General features: G+C 41.9%; 1 protein-coding gene across 2 annotated transcripts in view; it reads left to right on the top strand.

Moving 5' to 3' along the window:
• LOC119650618 overlaps positions 1–15,140 on the top strand; it is a 147,477-nt gene extending 132,337 nt beyond the window's left edge. Inside the window, exons 3-9 of one of the 2 annotated variants that reach the window (XM_038053515.1) lie at positions 5,278–7,691; positions 7,754–7,876; positions 13,790–14,458; positions 14,519–14,594; positions 14,651–14,717; positions 14,779–14,917; positions 14,979–15,140. In XM_038053515.1, the coding sequence (XP_037909443.1) occupies positions 5,278–7,691; positions 7,754–7,876; positions 13,790–14,458; positions 14,519–14,594; positions 14,651–14,717; positions 14,779–14,917; positions 14,979–15,140 (3,650 nt within the window). Of the gene's footprint in view, positions 1–5,277; positions 7,692–7,753; positions 7,877–13,789; positions 14,459–14,509; positions 14,595–14,650; positions 14,718–14,778; positions 14,918–14,978 lie in introns of both variants that reach the window. The other variant, XM_038053507.1, reaches the window with a different exon arrangement.
• Positions 15,141–15,335: the final 195 nt, after the last annotated feature.

Raw genomic sequence — 15,335 nt, 5'->3', positions numbered from 1 at the left:
CATCACCGCGCTGTCGCATTGACAGTAGATCTTGCCTTTCGGAATCCGAACTGCCTTTCTGAGAGACCACCCTCCCTTTCAGTGATTGGTACAAGCCTATTGAAGTTGACCCATTCAAAAAGTTTTCCGATGCCGATGCTTAACGGGCATGTAGGCCTTTAAGGCGAAGGATCACCTAAAGGTTTATTTGGCTTCCAGATTAGCGCATTACGTTGGAATTGTTTTGACGGTCACTGGCAGTGCTTTATTCGGAATGCCGTCTAAACCTGTGGCTTTATTTTCGGCAATCTTCTTCGCGGCTTCCAGGAATGCTTCAGTGGTTACCTTGGGAATTTCATCGGGATCTATCTGGACAGTGGGTAGGTTCGATTCACTTGAAACTTTGGGAAAGAGAGCACTAATGATATCTCGCAGGAAATCAAGGTTGGTGATCTGTGGTGAGTGTTTATCCTTGATTGATGCCTTGTACGCATCTCCCCATGGGTCGAAGCCAGCTTCTTTGCATAACGTCTTGACGTGTTGAGTGTTACTTCTAAAGGTGCAGTTGCAGTTGTTGCTTGCAGTTCTTTCCTCGTCTTCTTATATCGATTGTGCAACTCTTCAGACTCAGGCCAGTTTTTGCTAAGTTGGCTGCGTGTGGCGGGGCAAAGGAGCGTCACACTCTTTTTGTATCCTTTTTTTCTGCGTTTGTCACCGGCATCGCTTTCTGCAGAAGTATTTCCTCGAACATTTGCTTTCAAGTTTTTGGATGTCCTGCCACTGCAGTTTTCCTGATACGTTTTGCTTCTTTCTTACACTCCATCAGGAAGATGATAGCCTGGTGGTCACTGCACGTATATTCCTCACTCACCTGCCATTGCAGATCCTTAGATAATGTGTTGCTAACAAACGTAAGGTCTATCACCGATCCCATATCCCGTCTCCGGAAAGTATTGACGCCGCCAGTATTTGCCAGAACGATATTCAGACGTGAAAATACTTCGAGCCATATGCAGCCTCTTGCATTTGCTTCGCGACTACCCCAATCTTCGGCCTAAACTTTAAAATCGCCAGCTTTTATTATTGGATTGTGGTGGCTTGCTTCGCAAGCTATCATTTCCGCCCACAGTACGAATTCATCTAGCGTGAGGCTTGGCGCAGTTTGGCAGCTGAATATGTGAATGGCAGCTACCTTAGCTCGTGTGAATCCGTCTTCTGGGCTGTTTTCGATTGTTTGGTTCAGATTACCATTTTGCCGCCACCAAATATAGTCATGTGGGATATCAAATGAAAGGTTTTGGTTAATACTTTTCGATCCGATCCGGTCTTAGTTTTGACATTTGCTGCAAAGGTGGGGAGCGCGGGGGCCGAAAGTGATCATTTCTTTAACGGACCCATTCTCCGAAACTATCCAACCGAAAAATCTGAAAAAAATTAACGATGATGCAGTTGTAGGAAATAAAGTTAATTCAGTACAGACTCACAAAAGTCAATAATTCAAAGTTCTTTTTCAATTTGATTTTGTGTCAATTGTTATTGTTTGGATGTTTGCAAGAAACAATAGAGCATTATTGCGATCGCATTGTATTGTACTTAAAAAAACATGTATATTATTTAACTTCAGTGCGCTTGTGTGCGGCGGAAGCGGTAAACAATTGTCGGAAAATGTTGCATCTTTAAAAAACTAGAACGAGTCGGTTAGCAATTGAGTTTCTTCTTCTTATTTTTCTTCAGCCTTCGTTCTGTTCACAAGTGGGGTCGACTCGTTGTGATCGGTTGCCCCATTTTGTTCTATCAAAAGTCCGATCTGGACGCGATCGTGAGGCTTTCAAAACTCCATACAGCGTATCAGGGCATCGTTGTTTCGAGGGTGTTCAGACCAATCTTGGCAAGTGAATTCTCGTGAGCGCGAATCACGCGACCATACCATCAAGGACGTCTTTCTCGCAAGTTTTCCATGATCCAAATATCGATCGCGGATATCCTCATTCCGGATGAGATCAATTTCTTTACCATTATCGCAAGATACGGTCCTTTGTCTTTTATAGTCGGCCATTACACGCGATAAGTTGGACGACATGGTGGTCAATTTTAGATTTGAAACATTTTTTGATAGATCGATTACAAAGAACATCAGTTGTGGGAATCCACTTCATCCAGGTTGCGTTAATGCGTGAAACAAATTTCATAACGCAGTTCTCTATATAACATTTATCCGAGATATTTAAGACGCTCAGTTCGGGGCAGGTCACTGCCACTGACAGTGATAGTGCCTGTTTCATGGGGATCGGTCGTCAAAAATTTAATTTTATTCAGATTCAATTTGAGACCGTGTCATGAGGCGATCATTCCATTTTTGGACAAGTTGCCCGAGATCATTTTTGCTATTAGACGCTAGGAAAACGTTATCTGCATAAAGCAGTGTATAAGGACGCGAAAGAAACTGTCCTAAAGCAGCTCTATTTTAAAAGCAAACGGGAAAGGGATTTGTTCCACAAACATATACTAATAAAATTCCGAATGATTTTAAGGTAAATCACGGCTGGGTTTTAAAATTCAAGCGCCGTTTAGAGTCATATCATTTGCTCTGAGTATTAATAAAACATATCTATTATGGAAATTCGCTCCTTTTTTCATATTCCATGTGTATTGACACATATATACTTCTTATTATTTTAACGTCACTAAAAAGATAATAATTCACAAAAGCTGAAAAGCCTAAAAAGAAACACGTTAACTTTTTTGAATTTCTACTGTAAGAGCATATTACCATATTTTAGAAATTTCCATGAAAATCCCCTTAAGTTCATCTTAGAAGCACAAAATTTGGTACCATTATATGCAATTATATAATAATTAATCCATGCTTAGTTAGTGCTGTGTCCGGATAGCTGAGTAGTTAGAGCACAAGGCTGTCGTACGGAATTTGACGTAGGATACCAGTCGACTCAGCTGTGAGTGACTACTTGAGTCAAATCAGGATAATAATCTCGAGCGAGCGCAATGCTGGCCACATTGCCTCCTATAGGGTACTGTAATCTTGTAGTGTACCGTTACGGTCTTGTATGAAGTGCTCTAACACACTTCAAGGGCCTGATCCAATATGGATTGTTGTGCAATGCAATGCACTGCAAATATCATTGCAGAAATAAGTTTCGTTCACTGTCATTCCATGAAACCATAGGTGGTGAGCGGCGGCATAATATATTTTAGATTTGAGACGTTCGTTGGTGCGACATGAAAGATGCTATCCGTAGAAGGTCACTTCATTTAAGTTATCCTGATATGTGAAGAAATCATCCAATTTTGGAGTACACAGACTTAGCCGTATATCGTACTACATAAGACTATTATTCTATTTTGGACAAGTTGTTTGGGATAAATGGACGATGGATGCCCCTTGTCGCAATGTCCATGGTCAGTATAAAGAATACTGACATTTGAGAACTTCTTTGGTGGACACTAATGGAGACATGAAGCGGCTTTGAAATACCGGACACATTTCGAAGTGTGCTCTTTGGGTCGCATTAGAGCAGCTTCACTCAACAAGCGAGTTCATCTAGCACTAGGTAGTGTTACAGTGCATTCCTAATAAGTTTGTGTGGCACTCGTCATACGTCCTATTTAGATCCAGAAATAAACATAGAGAGGGCGATGCCCCTCACAACAGTAGATAGTATCAGCAATTTCAGAACTTTTGGCAAATTGCGGTTGACTTATGACAATTTCATCGACTTTGCTAGTTCGGCTGTCAAGGCTGCGCTTCAGAATCTTCATAGTATTGGATAACAACGGAATCCCGTGGTAATTTGAACATTTCGCCAACACCTTCAATATTGACACGATTTTCCTCTCAGATGGCGTTTTATCCATTCCAATAATGTTGGGTCCCAGGTCTTCTCTTCCCAGTTGTGCAGCTGTCTGTCAAGTTCTGAAACTTTTTCTGGTTGCATATGCTTGATTCGCACTCCAACTTCTGTAGCTCTGGAAGGTGGAATTGCTTCGAATGTCGACAGCGTGGCAGTGTATGCGGAAATGGTGGTTAAATTACCATGATTTCGGGCGGTTATCAGATCGCTCAACTTCTTTAACAGCCTTGCGAAAACTCTCATGGATAGCATCCCCGGCATTATATTGACTGCGTGGACTACCAAAGTATAAGATATAATAATGTTTTGACTGCATTCAAATTCTGTGTCAGAACTCTTGGGCATCCTCTTGGTTTCTTGCAGAGCGCAGATATCGATGCATCTCTTGCATAGAACTGTCATAAGTTCCTCCGCCTGACTAGTAAGAGCAAGAATCTTTAGTGTGCAAACACGGTTATGTGTGGCTTGAAGTAGTTTACTTACGTCCTTATTTCGGAGTGCTTTGCTAATTTTTCCGCAAGATCAGAGTTTGCCTTGCTACGCGACTGAAGCGGTCTCGCTAGCATTTCCAGAAGTTTATTATTAAGTGTCATTACTCTCTTAGGCTAGCGAAAATTTGTTTTCCTGATTAGCCTGACTTGAGATCTGTCGCACGGAGCTATGAGGTGGGATTAATGGAGTAACCGCATCTAAACTTTATTTGTCCCCTTTTACTGATCTTAGCATGTACTTTTTATTTTACTGAGGACATTAACACAAACTTATTTGGTGTGCTCTGCGGCAATCTCTATTGCCAGAGGGATTCGTATGCTGAGTTAAATTACTCCATCGCGGTCCAAAATCCAGGGCGCTATACACTGCTCTATACAGATGATGCTTTCCTAGCGTCTGATAACAAAGCTGATCTTGAGCGAATTTTTACAAATTGAAATGATCGTGCCAGAATCTGAATAAAACAGAACTTTTGATGACACAGCCGAATGAAAAGCGCACTGTCCCTGTAAATGGCAGCGGCCTGACGAGGACTGAGCAATTTAAATATCTTTTAGCTGATGGTGAAATGAGTTATGAAACTGCTTTCCACATCACTACAGCGTGGATGGAGTTCGTTGTTATCGACACATCAATAAACTTCTAAAGTTCATCTACCCCATTCGCCATGTCGCCGTATATGGGTCCGAATGCTGGCTAGCTTTCAAAGACAAACAACGCCTCGCGGTAGTGAAGATAAAATCGTCACAAATAGTGCCCGAATTACGAATACACAAATAAATAACATACGCCGTTTTAGGAATAAATTAATTGTTTTTATTCATTTTGATTCTAGTAGAAAGCGTCGATAAAATCGACAAAAATTTAAATTGCAATTAATAAATTAAAAAATTTCAAATTTTCAAATCTAATTTCCATTTTTCAATTTTATTTTCAGGTGCCAATGAACCACTATCCGTATCACAGATATCACCAAAATCTCAAAGTGTGGTGGCGCCTCTTGATCAATTCCAGACATTCACGACACTGAGTTCGTCTAGCAATTACGCTTCATTAGACCTGGATAACCAATCAGCAAATAATGCGGCTAAATCAAAAGTTCTTAAACGAATTGAACGATCTGCGTTGCCGATAATTAACGAATTCTCATCGAAACCGAGTTTGGATGTAGAAGAACGTTTCAACGACTTAGATACGAACGATGTTGATGTATCTGGCAGATACTTCAATTACATCAAACCGACAGCAACTTTCGATAGCCCTGTGGGTGATAGTGATGCAGGTGGTAATGGGGCTGGTGAGATCACACAGAGCCAGCGTATGGGCAAGGACCTTTCGGATGAATCAGCCGATTCTTTTTTATTGAAAGGGGGTCCTCGACCGCTTCCGTCGGGGTCCCCATTATCTACGACGATCAGTCCGACTACTGCATCGCAGATGACACCGGCTGCAACATCCGTTAATTCGAATCAACCGAGGCAGAAGCCAAATCCTGATATTCAGGACATTATTACAGGAATTGTAAAGTTGCTAAATGGAAATGTGAATGTTCATGCAAATACGCAGGGAATACGTAGGCCTGGTGCAAGCAGAATTAATAACCGAGGTCCACCAAGGATTTCCGAGGCACAACCAATTCCAATTGAATATGAAGGACAAAAAATTTTAGACTCAACTTTGCGCCCACCTCCATTTTCTTATGATCGGCCGGAGGGTCCGATTAGGCCATACATAACTGGCGTGCCCCTTCCTGAACAAATTGTGCCTGCAATGAACCAAAATTACAGACCTGGCTTTGTCAGTCAAAATAAACCTCCTTGGCATAGACCACGACCTAGGCCTCCAATTGGTGGGCGACGACCGATTCCACCTTATAAACCTATTCCACCTCTGATAGAATATCATCCAGAAGACGAAATCCAATTCACTACATTAGAAGCTGAAAGCAATGAAACAGTAGATAATCATGCAACTGACACCACTATGGATGCTAATGACAATGATGGCGAAGGAGACATAACTCTCCCATCAGCATCCACAGACTCTAATGAGGACGCGATAACAACTCAAGAAGTTCCAGTGAAGAAAGATGAGTATATGAAGAAAAAGGACACTAAAATTAAATCGTCCGATAAGAAAGCCCCAATCGCCCAAACGCAGCCAGCTTTCCAACCCACAATGACCACTATAATCAGTTCAACATCTATAGTAAATACAACACAAGTTATAGCATCAACAGTTCTGGATCAGAATGCCTTTGAAATTGAACCTTCATTAACACTGGAAACATCTGTTGAAGAAATAATGTCGTCGTCAACGTCAATTACTACCCCAACGCCTGTCCTTGAGGAATCTCAAACCACAACGTCGTCACCTAGCACTCCAAGTTCATCTTCTATTGAATCTAGCACTACCACTACATCACTAATTACTCCAACACCATCAATACCATCTATAACATCATCCTTCTCAGAAACTAGTAAACTGCTTCCGAAACCAGAAACACCACCACCAGAAACAACTCCTGCAACAATCGATTATCATCCTCGGCCTGGCATTGTTTTGGACGATCCAGAATTTAAGCCAGGTGGAGGGGGTCATCGACCAAATCAGCGGCCACAGCGTCCTCCAGTGCAACCTACACGTCATACACCACCTCCTGGTTATGGTGAAATTTTTGATGTGACTCTTTCAGCTATCCAAGGCCCAGGGTCGGGAAGCGGATCCAAACAAACTATTAATATTAAACCACATGGTTATCCATATGGTAATGTTGAGAATGGAGATATAATTGTATCGCCATCGGGTGACGAAGGATTTGTGTCGATAGATGGAAAGAGAACATATATAAATTTATTCGGTGAATCTACAGAAGCTCCAACCCACTTACCAACTGCTACACCTTCGGTCCCAGCAAGTAAGCTACCTCTATCTCCGGGGATAACTGGCACGGGGTATGCAGTTCCAGAAGCAGACCCGCCTGTTTCGGTGGCACCTTCGAAGACAATAAAACCTCATATTACACCGACCCATCATCCTTCACAGCGGCCGCATTATCGACCGAGGACAACCCAGCCTCCTGTTCGAATCGACACATGCATTGTAGGTGATGATTCTACTTGCGATCAAGCTCAAAATGAAAAATGCAAAACCGAGAATGGAGTTTCTAGTTGCCATTGTAGACCAGGGTATTCTCGGAGAAAACACCGAGAACCCTGTAGGAGGGTTGTCTCTTTCTTTATGAGCTTAAGAGTGGACAGAATTTATGAGAGAAGAATCATATGGGATAAAATGCTGCTTGATCCTAATAGTGAGCCGCATTCGCATTTAAGTTACGAGAGTGTTCGAGCGGTATGAAATAAATAATTATATGTTGCCCAGTTAAATTGTATTAAAATTAAATGAAATTTCAGATTGATTCTGCGATGTCTATGACTCCATATTCGGATGAGTTCATGGAAGCGAAGGTTAATAATATTTATCGAGGAGATCCAAGCCAAGGAGCTGCTGGCGTATTTGTTAATCTAACATTGAAGGTATTTTTTTTCTATTTTCAAAACAAAGTTAAGGTCATATCATACTTTGCCTTGCAATCTGTTAGAGACTCAGTCCATTCATCTTTGGAAAATTAACCTTCTATACCTGACATCTATAAGAAGGTAAAGAAAATAAAAATTAAAATAGGACATCAAGATTCTTAACTCTTCTGCTATAATTGATTATGCCGTTTTTGCGGTCTGTATCATCGTCGGCAAATATAACAATACCCATTAATGTGACCAAGAAAAGTGTGAGACCTTTCTTATGAAGAATCTTCAGCCCGACTCTGCTTGGCTGTTTTTCCAAATCCAATGCCATTGGCCAAGGTCCGTGACTCGATGAGAAAATAAGCAGATGTTACCGCGCAGTCGAAGTGTTTAAAAAGTCCATTGGAATTCGCCACATCCTCCATGCAAGGTAGTCAGGACGTCACTGATAGCTAACAGAAAAAGTATCGGGAACAGTATGTAATCGTTTTAGACATCAAATTCCTCTGAAACTCATTTTGATTTCTGCGTCGTTCTGATAAAGACTAATCCTTCCTCTGAAATGCTCATCCTGCCCATTCCAGATATCCTACCTATTGAAGCTGTAGAAAGTTTTTCGCCGAAATCAGGAAAGCGCAAGTGGAGCAAGGATCTAAATTCCGCACAATGCTCCACCATGATTTGAAGGTAGTTAATGCAGTAGAACACGAACCGGAAACCAGTCTGGCTTTCGTCAGTTACACAATTGAGCTGTTTTTCAATGAAAATTGTACGCGCCTGGGGTGAAAATTGTGAGGACATTGTGACATCTACTGCTAGAGGAATTCATCTGTTGAGTAAAATTTATTTAAGGCTCAAAAGATCGAAAGACTCCTCATCTTGAATGGTGGTCGGTACATCAAAATCGACGGTATTAGCCAAGAAAATAACTCTTGCTCTGCACACTGTGACAAGGAACATCAAACGAGCGATACCCAGCATTTTCGTATCTAAGATTGCAGCTCTTAGTCAATGATAAATGATAAATTGATTCAGTGTCCTGTCTTATTCTTTGGGTCGAAATGCAGTAGAACTGTTTCTAAAACGAGTTCTGCCTGCTTTTCTGCCATGAATGTTTCTCTTCTTGTCAACGCCATATACAGCTTTTCTTCCGGTTTATTGGAATTGCCCTATTTTCCTCAATGAAGAACTAAGCGGCTGCAATACAGCCGTGACTCGTAAATATCCCAATTTCCTCTGCGTTAACTATCAGATTCCATTTACGTCCGGTTCAATTAATTTCCCAAACACTTCCGCGTATCAACCCCAAAATTTCATGACCTATTGATGCCATCTTTTGTTAAGTTCATTACCAAATATAAAGACAATCTAAATTTAGGGACTACAAAGACGGAACTATAATGGGCATATGTAAATGCCAAAATTTGAACGAATGTAAATTAGATATCGGTAAAAATACATTCTCGTCCACAATGGCATAGACTTCCTTGAACATTTGTTATTTTTAGTTGAGTTTTCGAGGTCTCACTTGCATCTACCACTTTGAGGAAACAAATTTCCGACGACATTGGCTTGATATTGTGTTACCCCAAATCCGATTGCTATGCTTGATGGAAGTTTAATGGACCTATGGAAGGGGAAACGGTAGTATAGGTTCCAGGGCGAAGCGTGAAATGGTACTCACGGTGGAGTATAAAAGCTGGGAAATGCCTGCTAAACCAATACCAACAGCCTTACTATCAAACCCGACCTCCAGTTCCACGCGGTGAACGCTGGGAGTTCTTTCTTAACGAAAAGTTGTAGACAGAGAAAGATGAAGGCGAGTCTCCTGCACCTAAAAACGGAAAGAAATTGTACCAACCGAAGAGATTATCATCCGTTTGTCACTTACGTTCGCTTGCGTGTAGCTTTCGTCACTTCTTGCAGGGTTAGAGAGCTGCGAAGTCCAAGTTCAAAATCGACCGCTTGTATGATCTAGCTCGACAGTGGAAGAGTTGTCTTGCTGATTGGACGGTAGATACACTGAGTAACCGGCACGAGAATATCTATGGGCATTCGACCGCCGCTTTTTTCGCGTGTGCTACGCAGGTCGTTGGCCACGTCCTGAAGGGGCGCCATAAGACCTGGCTGACTGCGAAATCGTGGAAACGGGTCGTTGCACAGAAGGAGTTGAAGGATCTATTAACTGCTGCGGTCGAAATCCGATCAATGGTCAATGGTCAATTCCTCATTCATGATGACGAACAGCTGAAGAGATGGAAAGAACATTTCACCGCGGTCACTGTAACATGCCGATGCGGACTATTCATTGAAACAAGAGAGAAATCATCTCGGCGATTAATGCACTCAAACGGTGTAAAGTCGTTGGGCTTGATGGTCTCCCCGCCGTTATTTATCGCTGCATCTACAATTTCTGCAGATTTGCTACCCCCACTTTACAGAAATTTGGGAATCCGAAACCTTTTCCCTAGAGTAAAAGAGGGGAATGGTCCTTAACATTTCAAAGAAGGGCATCCGTGCTCCCTGCAATCGCAAAGATAATAGGAAAAAAATCTTGGAATCTATTAAGGAACATCTCCAAGGCTTTATCAACAGAGAACAGTCTGGTTTCTGCTCTGGATCTTCCTGTATTGACCACATCCTGCGGATAACTTTGGAACAGTGCGCGGAATTTAGATCTTCATGCTTTGGACAGGAGGAGAATTCCGGAAAAACTAATAGATGTTATCAGATCGGCATGATGGTAGCTTAAACTCAAATTCATGGTCGTGAGATCACGTCAGTTCGTAAGCGAGTGCCAAAAATCATGGATAAGTAGAATGAGGTATCGGTTTGGAACTATCTGAGCTTTCAGACGCCTATAATCTCCGCAAGCCGGCTTTTCGCCCTTTGTCTTAGGGACCAAATGAAGTAGAGAGGACCAACAACTATCGGAAGGTCTGCAGATACCTTGTTTCATCAAATCATCAAACTCTTTCTTGGCAACTTTTTCTGGGATGAAAGTGGATGCATCTTTAGTGTGTAGTGTTGATGTGGTGCATCGTGCTTAACCGGCTGGGGAAATTATTTTTCGTAGTAATGTTGTGGTACTTTCTGAGAAGTGCGCGAATGCGGTGGTCGGCAACGCGCTCCAAAATAATCGACAGAGTGTCATCTTTCCAGGTAGAAATTTTCGTTGACGTCTGTAATGAGGTTGCGGGGTCTATCAAGGCTTTGTTCTGCAGGTCGACCAACAGCCTATAGTGACACAGGAACTTGTCGAGGCCGATGAGGGTCCTGGCGTGCAACCACCCGAACGCCCATTTCAGGAAGCAGACCTCGACCGTGATTGCGATCGAGGTTTACCTCCCGAACGCAAAGTACCAACCGTCGCTGCAAGCTTTGTGACCGCGTTGACTTGAGTTCATCCATTCATTCATTCATTACTGACTACCCCATGCAGTGGAAACAACTATCTCACGATAGCCGAAGAGCCCTTAGAGCATTTGGCGCAGAATAGTAGAGGAGGAATGCGGGCGTATTGGTAAATTGTGGGGGGAGCTGAAGCGTGAAGCAGTATAAAACACTGCCAATAATATTTTTTAATAGGGATGACAATGTTGAAAGTTATAGCTACTGTTGTAGAAAAAGCGTAAAATCGGTCTAAATTATAAAGTCTCAATTAGACTTGCTTGAAAAATCCGGAGAAAGACCGATAAATCAGTTTTAAGAAATAAGGGTAGACTCAGTGTCCCTACAAGTAGAATAGTGAGACGACTAAAAGTATCAGGAGCGACTACCAATACCACAGATGCTAATAGGAATTTAACGAAGATTCTAAATGTCGAAGTCTCGAAACGAACAATATGCGGGTGTTTTAAAGAAACTTAATAGAAACTAAAGTTAAGAAACCCCTTTTAAGCAACTTAGGAGCCATTCGCAAAACACACCCTATTAAAATCGGTTTACTGGTTATATGCCTGCTGGTAATAGGGACTTACAGTCTAGGCGTTGGGGGAGGGTCCCAATACCTGCAAAACGGGGTTGCCATTTATTCTCGCCGGCATGTGCGGTAGTAAATGAAGGGTCTCGATTAGTACCGCTCCCAGTTTTGATGTCAGTTGTGAATGGGTGGAGTGGAGAGACTAAAAAGACATTATCTATTTCAAGGGGCCCATTCTCAGAAACTATTAGAACAAAAAGTCTGAAAAAAGTAATGGGATGGCTCCTTTTCAATAACTAGACCCGGAAAGCTCCCCATACCGATATTTGCTCAAATGAAGCTAATATTCTACTTTTTGGAAACTGACTGGAAATCTTTTAAAAATAATTCTAGAGTCATCGAATTTTCCAGTAATATCGCTTATAATATAAAAATTCACCTTGTAATCTGGCGAAGTTTTTTTTATATCTAGGTACGCATTTCATTAGATCAGAAATAAACTTTCTTTCTCGTTTTCCATGGTACCCAAACCATTATAGAGCGTCCTCCCATCTGGAAGTGGCTCAAAATCCTTTCGCAGATGATGAAAATATAGTCACATATACAATATATATAGTTTAAGTTCGTCTAATTTAAACTTTTTTTTCTACAGTGAAGACAATTTTTGATCTTTTTCATGGATATGCTTCGCGAAGCAACACGCTTCAATTTATGGGTCACTAAGTACTGATTTCCTCCTATTTTTTTCGTTTTATTTTCCCAGCTCTGATAGCAAATTCTTTACCACTTTCCTTATTTTCGGAAATGTATTATAGCATTATTATTATTATTAGTATATTTCACCGAGCCTTGTTCCGTCTGGCATGCTTTTAGCTTACCCACTATTACGCATTCAGCATGGCTGGCCTTTCTTAGCAGTCATCGCTTTATTTCCACTCCCTGGTAAAAGGTCTCGGATTCCCAAGATTTCCATATTAGTCAAAGTAGCAATGATGATTTTCTCTGTAGAGAAACCCTCAAGCCCAACGGTTTTGCTCCCTTTAAGTGCATTGGCTGTCCAAGGTTCATCGATATTGTCGGGTAGAGGTGGCGACAAGTGGACTTGGGGTTCGCAGGCTTTTAACCTTGCAGGAAGTGGCGGAGTAAGCTAAGATAAGCAGCCATTAGATGCTCATCCCTTTCGAGGCCCATGTCAGCGTCTCTCTTATTACGCACATTCAGAAGACAACGACTAAATCTATTGCTCTACTACTCTACTCTCCACTTTGCGATCAAGTGGTTAATCTGATTGCTCGTATAGTGTCGGTCAGTTGAAACCTAGCTGATTTTATGGCAAGCTCTGTGCTCGAACAATGTGCCGCTAATGACGAAGCGGTGGAAGCTGCAAAAATCTACAAACCTTCTATCATTATCGTTACGTTCGCTAAGACAGCGTTTCCTCATGACATGTCCGCGCAAGGTGTTCTGGGAGCCCACCTTCGCATTTAGATCACCCATCATGATCACAATGCCACCTTAAGGAAGGATTTAATTGCTCGTGGAAATCATCGTTTTACTACTACTATATCGGAAGTTTCCGTTGGTGCATACTCCTGTACAATTGTGATGTTCTTTAACTTGTAATCAAACTTCTGTCAGAAATCGGCTGCCAAGTCAAGAGGAGGCGCCTTGCGGTAGCTGTTGAGAACAATCTGACACCAGGTTCGCGTTTGCTACCGCTTGGCTTTTCAGAGTGCAAAAACACATTGCCACAAGAGAGGGAGGAAATCTCTATCCCTTTTCAACAAGCAGGGACGACTTTAAGTGCATTAAGCCCCACCTACAGGGCATCATACTGTACTTAAGTTTTTATTTCATGGATTACTTGTCACTTGCAACCAGAGTTATATTGTGTTTTCTTGGCAAATAAATAAAATTGTAGCGCGTACTTTTTCATTCCAAATGGCTAATTTCACACAATCGTTTCAAAATGATTTAGAGTTCATTTGTTTGAATTACAGCTCGAGGAGAACGCCGAAACTTTGCGACCCAACCTCCGATCAGATATTCAAAAACATTTGTTAGGAGTAATTCATCGGCGTAATAATAACATCGGAAATTCTGTTCTCTATGTCGAATCGCCACCTGGATCGATTTCCCACCTTCAGGATCTCGATGAATGTCAGTCACGAGAACTGAATGATTGCCACGTAAACGCTCAGTGTATGAACTTTTGGGGCAGTTTCAGATGTCAGTGCGAACCAGGTTTCCGTGATCCTTGGTCCGATCAACCCCAACGCGCCGGACGCGAATGCCAATCATGTCCACAAACATACTGCAATAATCGAGGTATCTGCAATTATGATGCAGATGGTGCTCAAATTTGTACCTGCGATGGGAGCTTCTACGGATCCCAGTGCGAGATCGACGGAGAAGTTCTTGGAGTAGCAATTGGTGCTTCTGTGGCTGCAGTAATTATAATTGTTCTAACTTTGATTTGCCTGATAATGTGGTCGAGGAAGTGGCATCGGGAACAGAAAAATGCCATGGGGTCCCCAGTCTTTGGATACATGGCTACAGCTCCGGTAAAGGCAGCAGCGATGGGGCAAACCCCGTACCAAGTGACCTTGGAGGACCGAATGAGATGGGCGCAGATTGCTGACGTGATGGCTCAGGCAAATCATTATGCGGTAAGAAACTGATATGCAATCCAAATGACTTTTAAATATTTTATCAATAAGAAATTTCAGGCTGAACCGGTGGCATCGACCAGACCGTCCTCTGCGATGTTTGGGTATCCAACCTTGCAATCGATGGGTGCTATAGGTAATTTGATATGGTAAAGTTACAGTTTTTTGACAAGTGCATAATATCTTCTGTAGGTGGAATGTCTATAGCTGGCACACTTCCCATTCATCAGGCTCAAATGCCTCCAGTTCCTCTACCAAGGTAATATCTATTGTAGAATCATTTAAACATAATCAACATTGAAATGTATCTGTCACCCCAGGTTGGGACTCAGTTCACGATCTAATGGAATGAGGACCCTGGACAATTCAAGCTCGAGCGAAGAGGAAGACCGAACTGACTTGCTAGGACGAAATTTCCAAGTACCAAGGCCCAAAAGTAGAAGCAACGGTAGTATAGCTGTAGGTTTCGCAAGTAAAGTTTGCAGGGAAATTGTGATGTTGTAATATTGTTTACTTTTAGAACCAATCTGGTATCTATTACGATGTTGAATATGAACCTACGGGCGTTGAGATGTATGGCAACTCAACAACGTCGCTGGCAAACACAATCCCAGGGCCGCAGGGCATCCCAATGAGCACGTACACGTCGGGAAGGGCACCATCAACGTATTATATGAAATAATAAGCACTAGAGTTAGATAGTTAGTAGGATATATACTTTATTTGCATAGAAGAAAATCTTGTAAATAGTCGTCGTAGTGTATAGAGACATATGCGTAACTGTAAAATTCTTGTTAATAACGAATATCAGTCTATTAATGTAGGGATCAAATGGAAGAGTCTAATTAATTTAATGAGATCATAGAAGACTACAACG

Source organism: Hermetia illucens, chromosome 1, assembly GCF_905115235.1.
Source record: "Hermetia illucens chromosome 1, iHerIll2.2.curated.20191125, whole genome shotgun sequence".
Lineage (NCBI taxonomy): Eukaryota > Metazoa > Arthropoda > Insecta > Diptera > Stratiomyidae > Hermetia > Hermetia illucens.
The sequence above is the reverse complement of the archived record's forward strand: the minus strand, read 5'-3'. Positions and strand labels throughout refer to the sequence as shown.